Source organism: Eleutherodactylus coqui, chromosome 1, assembly GCF_035609145.1.
Source record: "Eleutherodactylus coqui strain aEleCoq1 chromosome 1, aEleCoq1.hap1, whole genome shotgun sequence".
Classification (NCBI taxonomy): Eukaryota; Metazoa; Chordata; class Amphibia; order Anura; family Eleutherodactylidae; genus Eleutherodactylus; species Eleutherodactylus coqui.
In genome coordinates, this window is record NC_089837.1 from 224,097,962 (window position 1) to 224,117,309 (window position 19,348).

A 19,348-nucleotide genomic window follows, 5' to 3' on the forward strand; every position below is an offset into this window, starting at 1 on the left:
CTTTGTTTTCAGCTCACTGTCTTAGGAAGGCATCTAACGACATAAAAGTATTACTTGAACTATGAAGGAGCCAGGAAAGCAATTTATAGACATGGAGGCATGAAAACACACATCCTTACATTTCCATGAAATATCTATAAAGAAGTATCTTCGTACTTACTGCTGGTACACTACAAGTTAATGCTTGCAAGCACTTTGCTTTTCTCTCCTTCTGTAGTTCACTATATTTTGCTTATCTGTCTCCTAAATCTCTTAGTGATATATTAAATAATTACTTTATCTTTGCATGTGATGTCACCTTTAAAAATGCAATATTTCATGGACAATTCTATGACCAAGATTGTTTTGACTCTGTGTACCCTACTTTTCTTTTTCCTCTTATAGTTAATTGTTTCCTTTCTGAAATGTACAGGTTCAAACTTTCAGCTATAAAAAAAACAACAAACCCCCCCCCCCAATCGAACAAGAACACTTTTAATAACTTAACATAACTAATATAGCAAGATGGATTCAATTAAGTATCAGGAAATCCTAGAAGAAAACATTATGCCTTCTGCGAAGAAAATGAAGCTTGGACATCATTGGACTTTCCAACAAAACAATGATCCCAAGTATATCTCGAAATCCACCAAGGCTTGGTTTAAAAAGACGTTCTGGAAGATTCTGGAGTAGTCGTCACATTTGCCTTATGAAACCCACGGAAAATCCTTGGTGCTTGCAGCACCCGAATCCAAGAATATTAGTGAACTGGAGGCCATTGCGCACCAGAAATGGGCTAAGATGCCTCAGCAATGTTGTCCGAAGACAGTGTTTGCATTTTATGTTTGCAGCAGGTTATAACAGCAAAAGGGTCCTCTAATAAGTACTAAAGACTTGTCATTGAATAATTCTGAGACTGCAGTAGTCGTTAAAAGTGGCATTTTTGGAGAAACCACTTGTTATATTAGTTGTATTTAGCTATTTAAATTCTCTTGTCTTTTTTTTTGTTTTTTTTTTTGCAAACAGATGAAAGTTTCTAAATTTCCTAAATAAATCTAATTTGCAATGGGGTTAAATAATTTCTTTCTATCTATCTATCTATTTATCTATCTATCGTAAAATGTCAGACTTGGCAACTTCACCAGAAAGAGGGGGAACCTTTCAGACTGCTGGAAGAATTGTCAAGTAGGCTACTTGGTGCTACAGAAACCTCTTGGAAGTTAGTGTTCCTCACATGTTTCCTTTGCTATGGTGCCAGGATGCTGCATCATCTAAAGGCTTGGTTCACACCTGCACTTGCTTTTTCTATTGTTTGCCTCAGCCATAGTAGACAAGCAACTAAAATGATGGAAATGGCAGATATGGAGCTTCACTGACACAAATGGTATCCAGCAGGCCCCCATTGACTATAATTGGTCTTCCATCATGACACTTAATATTTTATTGCACAAAAAAGTACAGCATACGGGGCTAAGTTGTCTGGGAATCTGTGTTGGACTTGTTGCAGATGATCTGAAAGGAGCTTCTTGGTGTCCTGATAGAGGCTCAGAGCAGGGTGTCATGTCATACTATTCTTCATACCCACAGCAGGCAAAGGTATACCTTCTATGTATGTGTTACGTCCGAACAGGACAAACTGCTTTCATAACCTGAAATAGTCACACAAATGCACACATGGAACACCAAAAGATAGTAAACTGCAAACTGGGCTCATGTGCAGACCTAACACATGACTGACAAACGCCCCATACACTCACCTAGCATACCTGGACACATAACAGATGGAATTACTACGGTATGAGGTATTGGTTTGTATTTTGGCCAATACACTTAAGCCCACAAGCCCGCAACAAGGCTCCTCATTGTCTCGTGGTCCCCACTCTCACAAAACAACTTGCCCCATGAATCCTGCCTACAAGGATGATCGTACAAATAGGGACAGCCCCATGCTGGAGCCTGGGAACTTAACTAGACCTATATGGTAAATGATCCAGGCAGACAGGACACAGTTCAAACCAACACACCAGGGAATGCACACCACACAGAACAGGACTGTTCATACACCATGTCCAACCACCTGCACAGACCCACAGAAAACATCACAGTTAACACCATACCGAGAAACATACATGGATGGAAACACAAGGGAAATGAGAAAAACAGCATCCTCTAGCCAAAGGGGCTGGTATATATGTGCAGCAGACCGTTAGGGATTGGCTGGCTGGAGAACTCCACACCCAGCTAGCTCAGACATCCCACATTTGTGAAGGTGTGCTCCTGGAAACCCATATGCTTCCAGTGCTGAGTTTCCATGTACCATGCATACTGCAGTGTACATTTTTTATCCACTGCCCTGCAAAGATGGTCTTGGTAGGAGTGTGCATATATTTCGATAAAACCTGCATTGGTGGTATGCCTTTTACTGCATTGGGGTTTGCGGTTCAACCCAACACAGTATGTACCACATGCAGAATCATGATAGTGCTGAAGATAATTGTTTTCCACCCGGCCATGAATGACAGCATTAGGTGATATCAATTCCTCTTTTTTTCTGCAGTAGTTTAACCCCTTGAGTGGCAGGTTTCCTACCACCCTGTCGTGCCCACCAGGGCAGGTTTTTTAAAATGGTCTAATCATTGAATTTCAACTAGTTTTGCAGTTGCGTCTCAAGAGCCATAACTTTTTCATTTTTCCATTGACATGGCCATATAAGGGCTTGTTTTTTGCGGGACAAGTTGTGATTTTTTAAACAGGGGGGAGGAAAAAAAGAAATGGGGAAAAAAGAAAAAAGGGGCCATGTCATTAAGGGGTTAAATAATGTATTAACTTCCTTCTCTGGGTCATTACTACGCACATGGATACCACATGTGTAATTGTATTTTTGATTTTTTACAAAGTAAAGGGAGACAAGTGTTTTTTTTTTTTTTTTAATAATTTTTTCACTTTTTTTTTTTTTTTTTTTTTTAATTTTTTTATTTTTTTTGTCCCTTTAGGGGACTTCCACAGGGACCCATCAGGACCCCTGATCACATTCCAGGGGTCCGATGGTGACAGCCCTTTACATGCTGCAGTGACAGCCCTTTACATTGCAGTCACATAGACTGCAGCATGTAAAGGGTTAACACAGCAGAGATCGGAGGTTTTCTCTGATCTCTGCTGTAAGAGCTAGTACCTAGCTGTCCTCTGACAGCTAACAACCAGCTCTCCCTGCCACAGAGACCATCGGCTTGCTTCTGACAAGCCGATGGTCTCTATGGCAACCTGTAAACAAAGCAGGAGGTTGCCGACATATCGGCAATATCTTCTGCTGGTTTTTCAAAGCCCTTGCACTGCTCTGTGGGGGTCTGTGCAGGCAGAGCACAATGTCACAGCTTGTGGCATTGTGCTCTGCAGCTCCCATAGTGATACATAGCCCGGAAATCTTCCGGGCTATGTTGCTATGAGCAGTGGAGCTCGTCACGGAACTTTTCCGGGCGTGCCACTCAAGGGGTTAATAATGTAAAGTTGGAGAGACACTGAACATCAATGACACATTGAAGCCACTATTGTTTTTAAACTAATTGTTAAGTGGCCTCATTAGTATTTTTTAACAAGTGTATGTTAAATGGTGTAGAAAATCTTATTTATCAGTATTTGTATGACAATGACACTCCATAGTAGGTTACATGCAGTAGGAACCATCAGTTCAGAGTTTTTGCTATATAACTGTTATATGCCTGTGGAGATGAGGCATGATTAACGACAGGCTGCAAACACTGATTCTGAAATCTTATAAAATTAAGCTAGTTGTGGCTTTAACATTTTTCCATGAATTGAACAAAACAGAAGGAGAACATTTGAGAAATAGCTCAGCAATGCCACCCACATTTCCAGCCAAATGCCACAGTCTGAAAGGTTTACATTGGTATAAGGTGTTACAAATAGCTGCCTACATACTAAGTAAACAAAGCGTACAACGATGGTAGTGTCTCACATCACGAAGCCTTGCAGCGGGCAACACTATATATAAACTTCGCTGGGTTGGTGATTATTTCTCACTGATCAATATCACATAACACAAATGCCATAATTGAGGCACCCAGTTTGGGGACTCCATAACTAGGTGTGTAATGTGGCTACACTGTGGGTGGCTAGCCGACATTCAACATTTTCCATTTTTCAGGAACTGGGCAAGGGGTTTTTGCGGAGCACATATTGTTGGAATGTTCTGTCTGCGAAGGTATTTTTCATACAAAACTGAATAATAATAAGCTTAGAATAACCAAAATGTGCACACTTGCAAGAAAAGATGTATTTCATTTTTAAGTAATGGCTATAGCCAAAGAGTAGCTGTGAACATATATCCATCATTAATGACATTTTTTAGATGTCACTATTTGTTACTTTATACTCATGGGAGTCAAAGCACTTCCTTTATTTGTAATGTTAGCATATGTGTATGGTGCTACCCCTGCCCCAATCTTGTTAACATGCATTATCATTTCCTACACATTAGGCTGCTTTCACACGGGACACGCGGCCTGCTCTATATTTCCATATAGTAGCAAATCCTACTGTAAAAGCCCTAAAATAAGCCCTAGCTGCGTTAAAAAACAAACAAACAAATACATCACCTAAGCGGCGCTGCTCGGCTTCGATGTAGATCTTCTCTGCATCTCCAGCACTTGTCTTAAAGGGGTTGTCCCGCGCCGAAACGGGTTTTTTTTTTTTTCAACCCCCCCCCCCGGTCGGCGCGAGACAACCCCGATGCAGGGAGGTAAAGAAAGCTTACCGGAGCGCTTACCTTAATCCCCGCGCTCCGGTGACTTCAATACTTACCGCTGAAGATGGCCGCCGGGATCCTCTGTCTCCGTGGACCGCAGCTCTTCTGTGCGGTCCATTGCCGATTCCAGCCTCCTGATTGGCTGGAATCGGCACGTGACGGGGCGGAGCTACACGGAGCCTGCATTCTGCACGAGCGGCTCCATAGAAGACTGCAGAAGACCCGGACTGCGCAAGCGCGGCTAATTTGGCCATCGGAGGGCGGAAATTAGTCGGCACCATGGAGACGAGGACGCCAGCAACGGAGCAGGTAAGTATAAAACTTTTTATAACTTCTGTATGGCTCATAATTAATGCACAATGTATATTACAAAGTGCATTATTATGGCCATACAGAAGTGTATAGACCCACTTGCTGCCGCGGGACAACCCCTTTAAGTGTTCTGTCAAGACTGCCTGGTCAGGAGTTTGATAAACCCCGCCTCCAGGAAATGCTGCCTCTGATTGGTTCTTGAGTGCCACGGCTCCACCAATCAGAGGCAGCGCTCGATGAACCAATCACACTGGCATGCCATTACCTCACAGACACCAATCTACTTCATCCATCCCTGCAGTATATGTAAAAGTGGCCAGGTTATACATCAGATTGGTTTCCCTGAGTGACTCCATCTCCTTTTAATCTTGTTTTCAGTATTGCTCCCAACTGTGTCTGGAGACAGATCTGTCCAGGATATATCTGTGTACATTGCGGTCTGAGAAGAAACGTACCTATGTAATATGCTTCACAGAGATCTGTTTCCCCTTCAATTGTGGTGGTAGACTGTGATATCCTTCCTTGTCCGGTCACTTTGTCCATGAGTGTGCAGAACAAGGGATTAGCTTTTAAGGATCAAACTTTAGAGCAAATGTGCCACAAGTTACATTAATGTAATAGAACTTAATTGTGAGTTTTCTGATTAAATTGTGGGTGCAGTAAACCATGGTAGTTATAATGGTGAACCGTGCGTAATATGTAGCGGACTTTTGACCGTATTTTCATTTTGACGCTTACGTGCTCACATGCACTGCTCTATTTGTTGTTTTCATTTCTTAGGCTCTATTCACATCTGCATTAGACATTCCATTTTCCTACTCTGTTATGGAAACTGGAAAACAGAATCCCCTAAATGAATGCAGCAAGAAAAGGATCCAGCATCCATAAAATCGAGGCTGTATTGAGGCATGTTAAAATTCTATCTGGACGGACAAACCCACGCGTTTCAAGCTGTCACGCGTTTCAAGCTGTCACAGCAGCTCTTAGTCATAGCATCACTATGCATCTTGCTGTCTTCTGCACTTGATTCCGGTCAAGTCCGTGCACCTTGCTGGTGAGCTGTTCATTTTCTCTGTACCCCTGGATGAACGGATCCATTTTATAATGGAACCAAACTGTGCTGAATGGTTCTCATTGGCTATATTGGGATCTCTTTGGTTCCTCCACTTGTCCAACAATTTACTGGACGAAAAAGTCCTGCATGCGCAACTTTTTCATCTGGCATTTCATTCTGGATCTGCGGCGGAAGCTATGATGCAGATGTGAATAAACCTTAAAGGGGTTGTCCCGCGCCGAAACTGTTTTTTTTTTTTTTCAACCCCCCCCCCCCCCCCCCGTTCGGCGCGAGACAACCCCGATGCAGGGACCTAAAGAAAGCTTACCGGAGCGCTTACCTGAATCCCCGCGCTCCGGTGACTTCTATACTTACCGGTGAAGATGGCCGCCGGGATCCTCTTCCTCCGTGGACCGCAGCTCTTCTGTGCGGTCGATTGCCGATTCCAGCCTCCTGATTGGCTGGAATCGGCACGTGACGGGGCGGAGCTACACGGAGCCGGCATTCTGCACGAGCGGCTCCATTGAAGAGAGCAGAAGACCCGGACTGCGCAAGCGCGGCTAATTTGGCCATCGGAGGGCGAAAATTAGTCGGCTCCATGGGAACGAGGACGCTAGCAACGGAGCAGGTAAGTAAAAAACTTTTTATAACTTCTGTATGGCTCATAATTAATGCACAATGTACATTACAAAGTGCATTATTATGGCCATACAGAAGTGTATAGACCCACTTGCTGCCGCGGGACAACCCCTTTAACTGTGTTCTTTAATACCCTATGGATCTTTCATAAATGATACTTTGTAATGATTGAATAGGCATGGTGTCATTGGAATGTAGGTAATATTTCTTGTTATTCAGATCCAAGGTAAGGTAATCATGATATGGACTTATTATAGGTTTATAATGATGAGCGAGCATACTCACTAAGGGCAATTGCTCGAGCAAGCATTGCCCTTAGCGAGTACCTGCCCGCTCGAGAGACAAGGTGCGGGTGCTGGCGGCAGGGAGCTGCGGGGGAGAGCGGGGAGGAACGGAGGGGAGATCTCTCTCTCCCTGTCTCCCCCCCACTCCCCCCTGCTGACTGCCGCAACTCACCGCTCCCCCGCGCCGGCACCCGAACCTTGTCTCTCGAGCGGGCAGGTACTCGCTAAGGGCAATGCTCGCTCGAGCAATTGCCCTTAGCGAGTATGCTCGCTCATCTCTATAGGTTTATAATCTATCTACAACAGGCCAGCACAACATGCGGCCCAGCAGAGAATTTGTTTTGGTCACCTGGACATGACTGTGATGTCAAGTGACTAACCACTAGCGGCTACCAGCTCTGTTTGTATGGATGAACACACTCTTGTCTGAACAACACAAGATCTGGGCTCACTGACTGCATTACAACGGATGATTCAGTACATTAGAAAGTTTAAGCACTCTGCTTAGATAAACCTTAGTACTACCTAGCATAATACCTTGTAGTATGATGTTGTTTGAGCAGTACAGTGTTTCCCATCTGCAGTCCTGAAGGCACCGCAACAAATCATGTTTTCAGGATATCCTAGAGGCCCCCTGCATCCAGGCGGAAATTCAGCAGCGGGATTTCCCGCAGAATTTCCGCCTGTGGCCGCTGCCATAGGATTGCATTAGAAAACGCAATCCTAGGCAGACGGCCGCGATTTGTCCACGTGAAAACAAATCGCAGCATGTTCTATTTCTATGCGGGTCTTGCACAGGCCCGCACAGAAATGGCAGTGGTGACGGGCTGGCTCCTCTCCGTACATGCACCGGCTGGCCAGCACACAGCGCAGAGAATGAAGACACCGGGAATAGGTGAGCCGCAGGCCTCTGCAGGGGCACGGGACTGCATCCCTCTGTGAGAATTCTTCCAGCGGTATCCGACCCAGCCATCTGTAGGCGGCCATAGTAAGAACACCTGTGACAATGTCTGAGGCACTGACAATAATCACATCACCTATGCAACACTGAGGAAATTCTGAAAACATGACTTGTTGGGGGTCCGTGAGGACTGGAGTTGGGGAACACTGGAGTAGTAGCTTGTAGAAGGAAAGCATGGTATCCACGTGGCTTAATACTGTGGTAGATGACAAGACTTTCATACCTCATGTCAGTGTGGAGAGATCAAGAAGGAATCAGTATGTAGCAATGCATGTATGGCCATCAAATTCAACAAGTATTTCCCAGAAGAAATCCAAAGCTGACACTCGTATTTTTGCGACAGACATGTTGCAGGCCTACACAACTATTTGTCTAAGCTTTGTCGTCCAGTGCAGCTCATCCACGACTTTTCCATGCAAATAAGTACCATGGTAACTCATTTCTGTGGCTGATTTTTTTGTACTGAAATGTTCCCCTACCATGTGTACTGGGTTGTAGAAACCCTATTAACGTGCAGATGATCAGATTGTGGTGCAGAATCCGCACTGAAACCAGTATCAAACCCGACATGTGAAGATACTGAAGGTGCGTTCACATATAACACTTATGTTCGGTCAGAGCCCGAGCCAAATACAAATGGTGAGAAGGTTGCACGCTTTGTGTACCTGTCTTATTGTCCATAGTTGGCTGTAAGATTACTATTGCACTATTTCTCTGTCCAGCCCAGAAAGACGATCAGCAGGAAAATGATGCAGGACACAGAACTGACCGCTTAGGAAACGGATATAAATTTTGTCATCTGTTTTCCACCAGCTTTTTTGTATTTCGCCCAAGGTAAATGAAACTGGAGGGGCCTTACATATGTAAACAGCCTTAAAGACTCCTTATTTTCAAAAAAAGACCCCTTGACTCATAAGTCAAGTTCCAAGACTGTGGTAGACATTGCACGCAAGAGACATTCGGGCCAACCATGAGGCATGGTTCACAACACAGCCTAGGGTTGGGACATCGACGCAACATCTTAGCTATTCATGAATGAATAGCTAAGAGCTATCTGTCATTGGCTGAGCGCTCAGCCAATAGCTAAGCAGTAGCTGCTATTGGCTGAGCCCTCAGCCAATCTGCACAGCCCTTTCAGTAGGCGGGGATTTTTAAATCCCCGTCTGCTGAAAGTGCTGGACAGCAGTGCCGGGGAGCCAGCAGGAGGACGCGGCTGACAGCAGGAGAGGTGAGTAACTTTTTTATTATTTTTTTAACCACTTTTTGATGATTATCGGCGAAGGGCTTATATTTCAAGCCCTTCTCTGATAATCATTCTGCGGGGCTTGTCAGAAACCACTGCTTTCAATGGGATCGGCAGCAGTGCCGATCCCATTGAAAGCAGTGGGATAGCATGCCGCAGTCTTCTGTCACAGCTGTGGCAGGTGTCTGCGGCATTCTCCATTTCTTTTCAATGGGGCTAGCGCTGCTGCCGCTGGCCCCATTAAAAAGACTGGCGATGTCGCAGCGATATCCCAGCGATTTTCTCGCACTGCTCTGCGAGAGTTTTCACTTACTCTCGCAGCTCAGTGGAGAAAAAAACGCCAGTGGGTGGGAGCCCTTAATAACATGAAAATATTTTGAAGCAACAAATGAAAATAAAAAATTACAGATGAAACATAGAATTAAAATGAGGTATATGAAAAGACGTTTTTATCATTGGCCCCAATAATCGTTATCTAATGAGCCAACAAACACACTGAAACAAGTTCCTGCCAGCTAAAAGGAAGCCAGAAGCTGGCCGCTGGACCTGACGGGATGAGAGCATGATCACTGTGTGTTTGTGGGGCTGCGTGCCCTGCATTTTTTCAAGTTCCCCTAAGGGACCAACGGTTTCCATGGCAGCTTGTAAACAATGCAGGGCCTGGTAATGCGAACGCAGTGCCCTGAACGCAATTGTAATTGCGTTAGATGGGTCTCCTATCTTTTCTATGGACACTGTGTTCACGTTAGACGCTGAACACACGACATGTCGCGTCTCCTTTTCTGGATGTGATCTTTGTGCATTCAGCGCAGCCCTCCATCTGCATGTGGAAATGCTTTTATTTAGAAAGCATTGCCCTCAGCCATCGCGTTAGACGCAAGCGTTCAGAGCCCTCGTCTAATGAGATGAACAAACGCATGTGGGTAAGGGGCCTAAGACCCCACTTTTTCTGAGAGTCGTTTGGCCTAAAGCAAACCTTATTGGTGACAGAGTCACCTCACACTTTCCAAAAGTTTCTAGAACTTGTTTATAAGTTCATTACTGCCTCGAGCGAAACTACATCCTGTACCGACACAAAGGAAAGGGCGGAATGTAAAGAAAGAAAATATGGTCACTAGACCACAAAACACGTTTCATCTTTACAAAAATAGGTATTATATCGCCTTAAACTATCGATGTTACCGATATATCGGACATAACAATAGCAATGAAAAGTATCTCCCAAGCATTAGCGATATATCGATGTCCCAACCTTAACACAGCCTATGTCCCTAGTAATCCCTGCTCTAAGCATATTAAGTGATAAATGTGGATACTACTACCATTTGTACATGGCATAAAGTGTCCTTAGCTTTAGTATAGTACAGCACTTTTAAGACAATTTTCCTCTCTTTATAAGGACAGTTGAAGGGAAACTGGTTCATAATCATCACTGTATCCTGTCTGTTGCTGTCTGTACAATTTTTTGTTTCCTGTTCTCAGTGTTTATGGAACCTGTGCATTATTTCCTTTCTTGCTGGGGCAATTAATATTGTCTTTCTTTATGCACATATTCTGACTACTGTGGTCTGCAAAGATTTTTACAGTTAAGCGTAATCCCCAAAATAGCAAATATCAAATATGTTCCCTATATTCTAGTAGTTGTTAATTCACAGGGTACGTCTCATGTATATTACTGTATTGTGCTTCTGTATACCTCTGGTTTCAGGTTCTGAGAACTGCTGTAGAAGACCTTTGCACAGTTGATGCCATGTGCATGAGTCTTGAATTACACACCCGGGGGGGGGGGGGGGGAGGGGGAGGAGCCTTGTTTATTAAGAAGTCACTCATCTCCAGTTTCAACGTTTTTTAAAATTAATATTTATGTGAACTCTCTGCCCCCCAAAAATGAAGCACCTAGAAGACGTTGTCGGAATCAAATGAAACTTTTTATGTGTGATGTGAGTAAGTGGCAATATCAGAGCAAAAGGATCATTTTTTGCAAAAAACTTAACACTTGAAGTGAGGCTCTAGTACCCTGTTGTACTGTCTCTAGCTTGGATGCCAGATGTGATATGGGTGGGCATGGAGGCTCTAGTACCCTCTTGTACCGCCTCTAGTTTGGATGCCAGATGTGATACAGGTGGGCATGGAGGCTCTAGTACGCTGTTGTACCACCTCTAGCTTGGATACAAGTTGTGATACGGGCGGACATGGGGGCATACAGGTTCTAGTCTAGTGGTCAACAATCTGGATTATCCCTCACCTCTTGAGTACGCAGGACACGACATCCGTGGTTTCCAAAAAGAATTTTAAATTTTGATTAGTCTGACCACAGAACAGTTTTCCATTTTCCCTCAGCCTATTTTTAATGAGATTTGCCCCAGAGAAGACACCAGCGTTTCTGGATTGTGTTGATGTATGGCTTTTTCATTGCATGATTCAGCTTTAACTTGCCTTTTTTGATTGCACAGTGAACTGTGTTCACAGACTATGCTTTCTGGAAGTATTCCTGAGCCCATGCAGTGATTTGCTTTACAGAATCATGACGGTTTTTAATGCAATGCCGCCTTAGGGCCTGTAGATCTCGAGCATCCAATATTGTCTGTCGGCCTTATCCTTGTGAACATGAATTTCTTAAGCTTCTCTCAATCTTTTGATGATATTATGCACTGTAGATGGTGGGATGTTCAAAGTCTTCACAATTTTACATTGAGGAACATTTTTCTGAAATTGCTCCACAATTGTTAGACGCAGTTTTTCACAGATTGGTGAACCTCTAACCATCTTTACTTCTGAGAGATTCTGCCTCTCTAACATGCTGACTTTATATAGTGTTATGTATCTTTGTAGAAAATTGACCCTCCAGCTGTTTTTCATTAGTACCACTTACTTTTCCAGCCTTTTGTTAACCCCGTCCCAACTTTTTTAGCTCTTATCTTAATTTCCTAAATGAGTTAATTTTTAAAATTAAATAGAAAAATGTCTCACTTTTAACTTCTGATATGTATTCTATTATGCTTAAAATATGGCTAGGTGCCTGGGTAGGGCTGTCAGAGTTGTACCTCCATCTGTCAGTTGTTAAACAGAGTGGTGTGAAGTTACGTGCCAGAGCTCAGAATTCAAGATGGCATCTGCCCCATTAGCTGGCATTGCCCCTTCTGCCAAGCGCTGACCGTGTCATCTGGGAAAGTGGAGAGCTGGTCCTTCTGCACCTGGAACTTTTCACGGACCACATATAATGAAGTGGCAGGCCAGAAAAGGCAAACAAAACCTTGAGTTCAACACATGTACGACAGGTGGATGCTTTTGCCAGTAACTGGAGCTCCTATGGATGTTCCACTTAGGCCGCTTTCACATGGCCGAGAAAATTGTGCAAGATTTGTGTGTTGTGACACAAATCTCGCACGAATATAAACCCCATTCTTTTGAATAGGGTCATATAAAAAAGCTATATGAATGTTCCCAAGGGGTCTTCTATGACTTAATGGGGAACACAGAGGTAAAAAATAGTTTCAAAAATAAGTAAAAAGAAAAACTGCAGAATAAAATTGAATATGTACTAAAAAAATAAAACGACCCACCAATGAAGCCAACCTAAAATGTCACCATATTGGCACAGTAATCCAAGATTGTACAAAATATATATCATAACATCCAAAACAAAATGTCAATTGCATTCCTATTCTTTATTTTCATCTAAATATAATAATTTTAAAAATAAAGAACTATAAATTAAAAAAAATAAGTTTTTTCTTTTTTTTATTTCAAACACTACCCCTAATAAAAGAAAGAAATGGAAATAATTTGAGTGAAAAAAGTAGTAAAAATAGCCCTGTACCTAACGCAAAAGAACACAGCAAAAATAAATTTTGGCAAGCAAGGGGAAAAAATAGGGCCATAAAACCACCACATGGGCAAAATTGCTAAAAAGTGTTTAGTCCTTTAGGACCGAAATACTCTAGTCTTTAAGGGGTTAAATGGGCCTATGACAGATATAAATCTTGTTTAAAGCAGACCAAATACAAGCTCATAATATTGTTGTCCGGAGAAATAGATCTTATGAGTTTGCAGAATTTGGATGTATTTCAACGTTATCAGAATATTACCAAATGCTTAAAGAGAAACAGGGGGGTAGACAGTGTGGATAGCGACCTGGGACCAAGTAATGGGAATGAAGGTCGACCAGTGGTTGAGGTTAGTACAGCTAGAACTGACAGAACAGCTAATAGTACCATTATTAGCACAAAGAATATAAAGAACAACAACTGTATAAATTGTATGGCAACGAATGCAAGAAGTCTGAACGGTAAAGTGGGTGAGCTTAAAGTGGGAATGCCTGATGAAAATTATGATATAGTGGGAATAACGGAAACATGGCTTGATGATAAGTGTGATTAGGCGGTGAATTTACAGGGTTATAATTTCTTCAGAAGAGACCGTGGGGAACAGAAAGTGGGCGGGGTGTGTCTGTATGTTAAATCGTACTTAATGCCGAAGCTATGGGAAGATATAGGCGCAGGAGATGAATTTGTGGAATCTCTGTGGGTAGAAATACAGAGAGAAAAAAATAACTAAATTCTGATAGGGGTTTTCTATAGGCCACCAAAAGCAACAGAAGAAACTGAGACCTTACTATTAAGGCAGATAGAAGAGGTGTCAAACCGCAACAAAGTAATTATTATAGGGGACTTTAACTATCCGGATATAATATGGGAAGATGAAACCTGCAAGTCTCACAAGGGTGATAAGTTCTTGAGAACAATTAAATGAAACTACCTTACCCAACTTGTGCGGGAGCCAATTAGAGGGAGGGCCACTCTGGACTTATTATTAACTAACAAACCAGACAGAATCTCCGGGGTGCTGGTTGAGGGACACTTGGTAAATAGTGACCACAATCTAATTAATTTTCAGCTGTCATTCAACAAGAAGCCTTACCAGGGAGTGCCCAAAAAATAACTTTAGTAAAGCAAAATTTGATCAGCTCAGAACTATCGGTAACATTAATTGGGACAACATCCTCATAAATAACAGTACAGACGACAAATGGGAAAAGTTTAAAAACATCCTAATTACCTCATGTGAGCAGTTCATACCCTAAAAATAAAAGAACAACAAGTAGAAGGAAACCAATGTGGCTCGACAAGACCGTAAGGGGGGCTATAAGCGAAAAAAAGAAAGCTTTTAAACTACTAAAACAAGAAGGCAGCGAAGAAGTGCTAAAATCATACAGGGAAAAAAACTAATATGTACAGAAAAGATAAAAATTGCTGAGGAGGAGGCAGAAAGACTGATCTCCAAAGAGAGCAAAAACAACCCTAAATGATTCTTCAAGTATAAAAATAGTAAAAGGATTTGCACTGAGAGCACTGGCCTGCTAACAAATAATGAAGGAAAAACCATAGAAGACGATAGGGGGAAGGCAAATCTATTAAATAGTTTTTTTCTAGTGTATTCATAAATGAAAATGAAATGCCACACAAGATGCAGGGGAATAAAACGAACACCCAGCTAAATATTGCATGCCTAACACAGGGGAAGTACTGAGCTGGTTAAAGAGGATCAAAATCTATAAATCACCAGGCCTGGATGAAATACACCCAAGGGTTCTAAGAGAACTAAGTGACAAGATAGCCAGACCGCTATTTCTTATGCTTAAGGACAATATTGAGACTGGGGTTGTACCAATGGATTGGCACATTGCCAATGTGGTTCCAGCATACAAAAAGGGGTCTAAAATAGTGCCTGGCAACTACAGGCAGGTAAGTCTCACTTCAATATCTAAAACAATATTCAAGGGTTTTCCTAGAGACACCATCCGAGAAAAACTCAAGGTAAATAACGGCATAACTCCTCATCAGCATGGGTTCATGAGCAGTTTATTATGTCAGACCAATTTGATCACCTTCTACGATTAAGTAAGTTCTAGGCTGGCCCTGGGAGAGTCTATTGGTCTCGTATATCTGGATTTCTCTAAAGCATTTGACACTAACGCATAATAAGTTTATATGTAAAATGAGACAGCTTGGTCTGGGCGAAAACGTGTATCTGGGTAAAGAACTGGCTCAGAGATAGAAAGCAGAGGGTGGTAATAAATGGTTCGTACTCTGATTGGGCCACCATTGCTAGTGGGGTACCACAGGGCTCAGTATTAGGCCCCATTCTGTTCAATATATTTACCAATGACCTGATAGAGGGACTGCACAGTAAGATATTAATATTTGCAGATGATACAAAATTATACAAGACAATTAATACAACGGAAAACAATGTACGGCTACAAAAGGACCTAGATATGCTCGGGGCTTGAAGTTCAGTGTTGATAAATGTAAGGTTATGCACATGGGCAGGAGAAACGGATGTCACCAATACACATTAAATGGGAAACTGCTAGGAAAAAGCGATATGGAAAAAGACCTGGGAGTACTAGTTGACTGTAGACTTAACTGGAGCAATTTAATGCCAGCCAGCTGCTGCAAAAGCAAATAAAGTATTTGGGTGTATTAAAAGAGGCATAGGGGCGAGGGATGAGAACATTATCCTTCTTCTATGTAAGGCACTTGTCAGGCCTCACATGGAATACGGTGTACAGTTCTGGACACCGATGCTCAGGAAAGATGTTGCAGTGCTTCAGGGGGTTCAAAGAAAGGCAACTAAATTAATAAACAGAATGGGAGGACTGGAATACCCAAAGAGGCTATCAAAATTGGGATTATTTACCCTGGAAAAAAGACGGTTAAGGGGCGACCAAATAACTGTATAAATACATAAGGGGACAACACAAGAATCTCTCCTATGATTTGTTTATACCCAGGACTGCGACGGTAAGAAGAGCACATCCTCTACGTTTAGAGGAAAGCAGGTTACATCACCGGTACTATTGTACCTTGTCACCACCGGAAGCTAGGCGTTTGACAGGGCTTGCATGGAGGGACTCCCCTGTCATGCCCCTAGCTCCTGATTGACTGATTTCATGAAGGTCCTTGCAGTGTCTGCATTGATTTTAGCCTGGGATGGAGGGTTAGGGTTCTTTTTCCAGTTAGACTTACATTATTAGCTCTAAATTCTTCCATGTTACACCTGTAATATGGAAGCATTTACAGCAAATCTAAGGCTTACAGGAAAACTATCCCTAACCCTCCAGCACAGGCTAAAGTCAATGCAGACAATGCTAGGTACAAGACTCTCCCCGGAGCAGGTTTCCCGCGTTGCATCTTCCCTGACCACCGGTGGCGTAAAGAGGAGGGTGAACAAAATTATGCAGTGGTCCCCGCCAGCAGCACCTGACCGGGGGAAACAGAAGTGGAGGTGCCAGTCAGCAGTGGGAGTGGTCAGTAGAGAGTACGGCAGCCAGAGCAGTGGGGAACCCTGTGACAGTGTGCATCGGTAGAACAGGAGGCCACATTGCGTGGAGAGGAGGCTGCAGAACATTTTGTGTGCACCCAAGCAGATTGTAAGGGAGCTAGGGGTGTGACATGGGCGTTTCTCAATGCATGCCCTGTCAAACTCCCAGCTTCTGGTGGTGACAAGGTACAACAGTACTTTCATCACCAACATAGAAGGGGGTTCTTTAATGTAAAAACAGTGAGACTGTAGAACTCTCTGCCTGAGGATGTGGTGATGGCAAAATCCATAGAAGAGTGTAAGAGGGGAGTAGATGTCTTTCTAGAGCACTACGATATTACAGGATATAGACATTAGGTGACCAGCGGGGTTGCTGATCTCAAATGTTGATCCAGGGATTACTCTGATTGCCATTATGGAGTCAAGAAGGAATTTGTTTCCTCCATAGGAGTTAATTAGCTCACTGGGGTATTTTTTTGCCTCCCCCTGGACCAACAGGGGGGGGTTAAAACAGGCTGAACTAGATAGACATAGTCTTCATTCAGCCTAACAGACTATGTTACTATGCTTCCTAATAGTATTTTGTGTTAGTAGGCACAAATCAGCCAAGGTAGCTTTGCAATGCAGATTCTTTGGCTGCGTATATTTTTTTGCAGATATTTAAGATGTATTCTCTTTAGAACCAATAGCCCAATGCATATTGTAAAGCTATGAAGATTTCAGCAAAATATTGTGTTGTTGTACTGCCTATCTTTGGCTGCTACATGTGGCTTCACCATTCATTATTGTCTATTGTAAGGTGAAAATTCTAATTGTTATGCTTTTTATTTCCTACAGGAGATGCTCGAGTGAGAGGTCCAACGGGGGTTCTCTCTGAACGCCGTGGCTCGTACCCTTTTATTGATTTCCGGCTCCTGAACAGTAAGTGTGTACATTTTAACCCCTTAAGGATGCATCCATCTTTCTTGTTTCTTTTTTTGCTCCCCACTCTAAAAGAAACCATGACTCTTTTATTTATCCATCAACCTAACTGTCTGAGAGGTTGTTTTTTTGCATGATGAGTTGTATTTTTTCCTTCAATAAGTTTTTATTGATTTTTCCATAAACATCATATACACAACATTAAGTGATATGGATGGTATTAGAAGGCTTTATCAAACAAGCTTTACTAAAAAAAAAAGTTATAAGCCCCAGTTAGGAACGTTGTTTGTAGCCAATAATATAACTCTTTACATAATATAAATCACACATATAGGGAAAGAATGGGTCAGGAAAAAGAAGGGAGGGGAAGGGGAAATCCAGGTAGGGACAACCGCTTCTGTTTAAAGGGGTTGTCCCGCGAAACAAAGTGGGGGTAAGCACTTCTGTATGGCCATATTAATGCACTTTGTAATGTACATCGTGCATTAATTATGAGCCATACAGAAGTTATTAACTTACCTGCTCCGTTGCTAGCGTCCTCGTCTCCATGGTGCCGTCTAATCTTCAGCGTCTAATCGCCCGATTAGACGCGCTTGCACAGTCCGGTCTTCTCCTTTGCTGAATGAGGCCGCTCGTGCCGGAGAGCGGCTCCTCGTAGCTCCGCCCCGTCACGTGTGTCGATTCCAGCCAATCAGGAGGCTGGAATCGGCAATGGACCGCACAGAAGCCCTGCGGTCCACCGAGGGCGAAGATCCCGGCGGCCATCTTCACAAGGTAAGTATGAAGACGCCGGACCGCGGGGATTCGGGTAAGTACTACCCGTTTTTTTTTTTTATCCCTGCATCGGGTTTGTCTCGCGCCGAACGGGGGGGCTATTGAAAAAAAACAATAACAGTTTCGGCGCGGGACAACCCCTTTAATGTTTCAGCAATTCACTCACATGTGCCATCTTGTAACCATCTGGTGAATATGGGGGTATTCCGGATATCTGTTCAGACTGCCCACGTGTGGTAGAAGCCCTCATATCCTGCCTCACTGTCTGCAAGTCTAAGCCCCTCCATGCGCTTAATCTCATCCATCGCTTCCACCCAGGCACCTCGATATATCTACATTCTGCTTCCAGAACCTGGGTATTGCCTGCCTTGTTGCCATGATAAAGAATTTCAGTAATCCCGTTTAGAATGACTTGTATTTTTTAATGGTACTATGTAATGTACCATATAATGTACTGAAAAACTTAAAAAAAATAAGCACAATTCCATCATATTTGGGGGTGGGGGAGTCTTGTTTCTACAGTATATACACTGCAGCAAACATGACATGATAGCTTTATTCTATGAGTCAGTACGATTACTACCATACCAAACTCGTATAGGTTTTTTTTTTCAGTTGTACTACTTTTACTAAATAAAATATCTTTTGAAAAAAGTAAATTTTTTTCTAGTAGCCGTGCCTTTTTTTTTTTGTCAACATAGTTGTGTGAGGCTCCTTTTTTACGAGGCATCCTGTAGTTTCTATTGGCACTATTTAGACTACAAGCAACTTTTTACTACTTTTCTTCTTGGAGCTAAGGTGACCAAAAAAAAACATGATTCTGTTGTTGTTTTTTTTTTCTGATGATGTTCACCGTGTGAGATAAATAATGCGTTACTTTAATGCAGTGATACCAAATATGCTTTGGGGATTTTTTTTATGTAGATTTTTTTAATCAAAAACATGGCAAAGTTTTTTTGTTTTTTTTATACCTCTTATTTATTTTAATAATTAATAAAACTTTCTTAAACCGATTTTGATATATTTTTAGTCCCCAAACTTGCGATGGTTTAATTGCTCCTGCAGTAAGATGTAAAATAGCAGATGTCCGTAC

General features: G+C 42.6%; 1 protein-coding gene across 2 annotated transcripts in view; it reads left to right on the forward strand.

Annotated features, from left to right (window-relative positions):
* PDE7B (phosphodiesterase 7B) overlaps positions 1 to 19,348 on the forward strand; it is a 266,770-nt gene that overhangs the window by 193,781 nt on the left and 53,641 nt on the right. For both annotated transcript variants that reach the window (XM_066605837.1, XM_066605831.1), the window contains one exon: positions 17,398 to 17,481. In XM_066605837.1, coding sequence (XP_066461934.1) covers positions 17,398 to 17,481 — 84 coding nt within the window. The remainder of the gene's footprint in view (positions 1 to 17,397; positions 17,482 to 19,348) is intronic.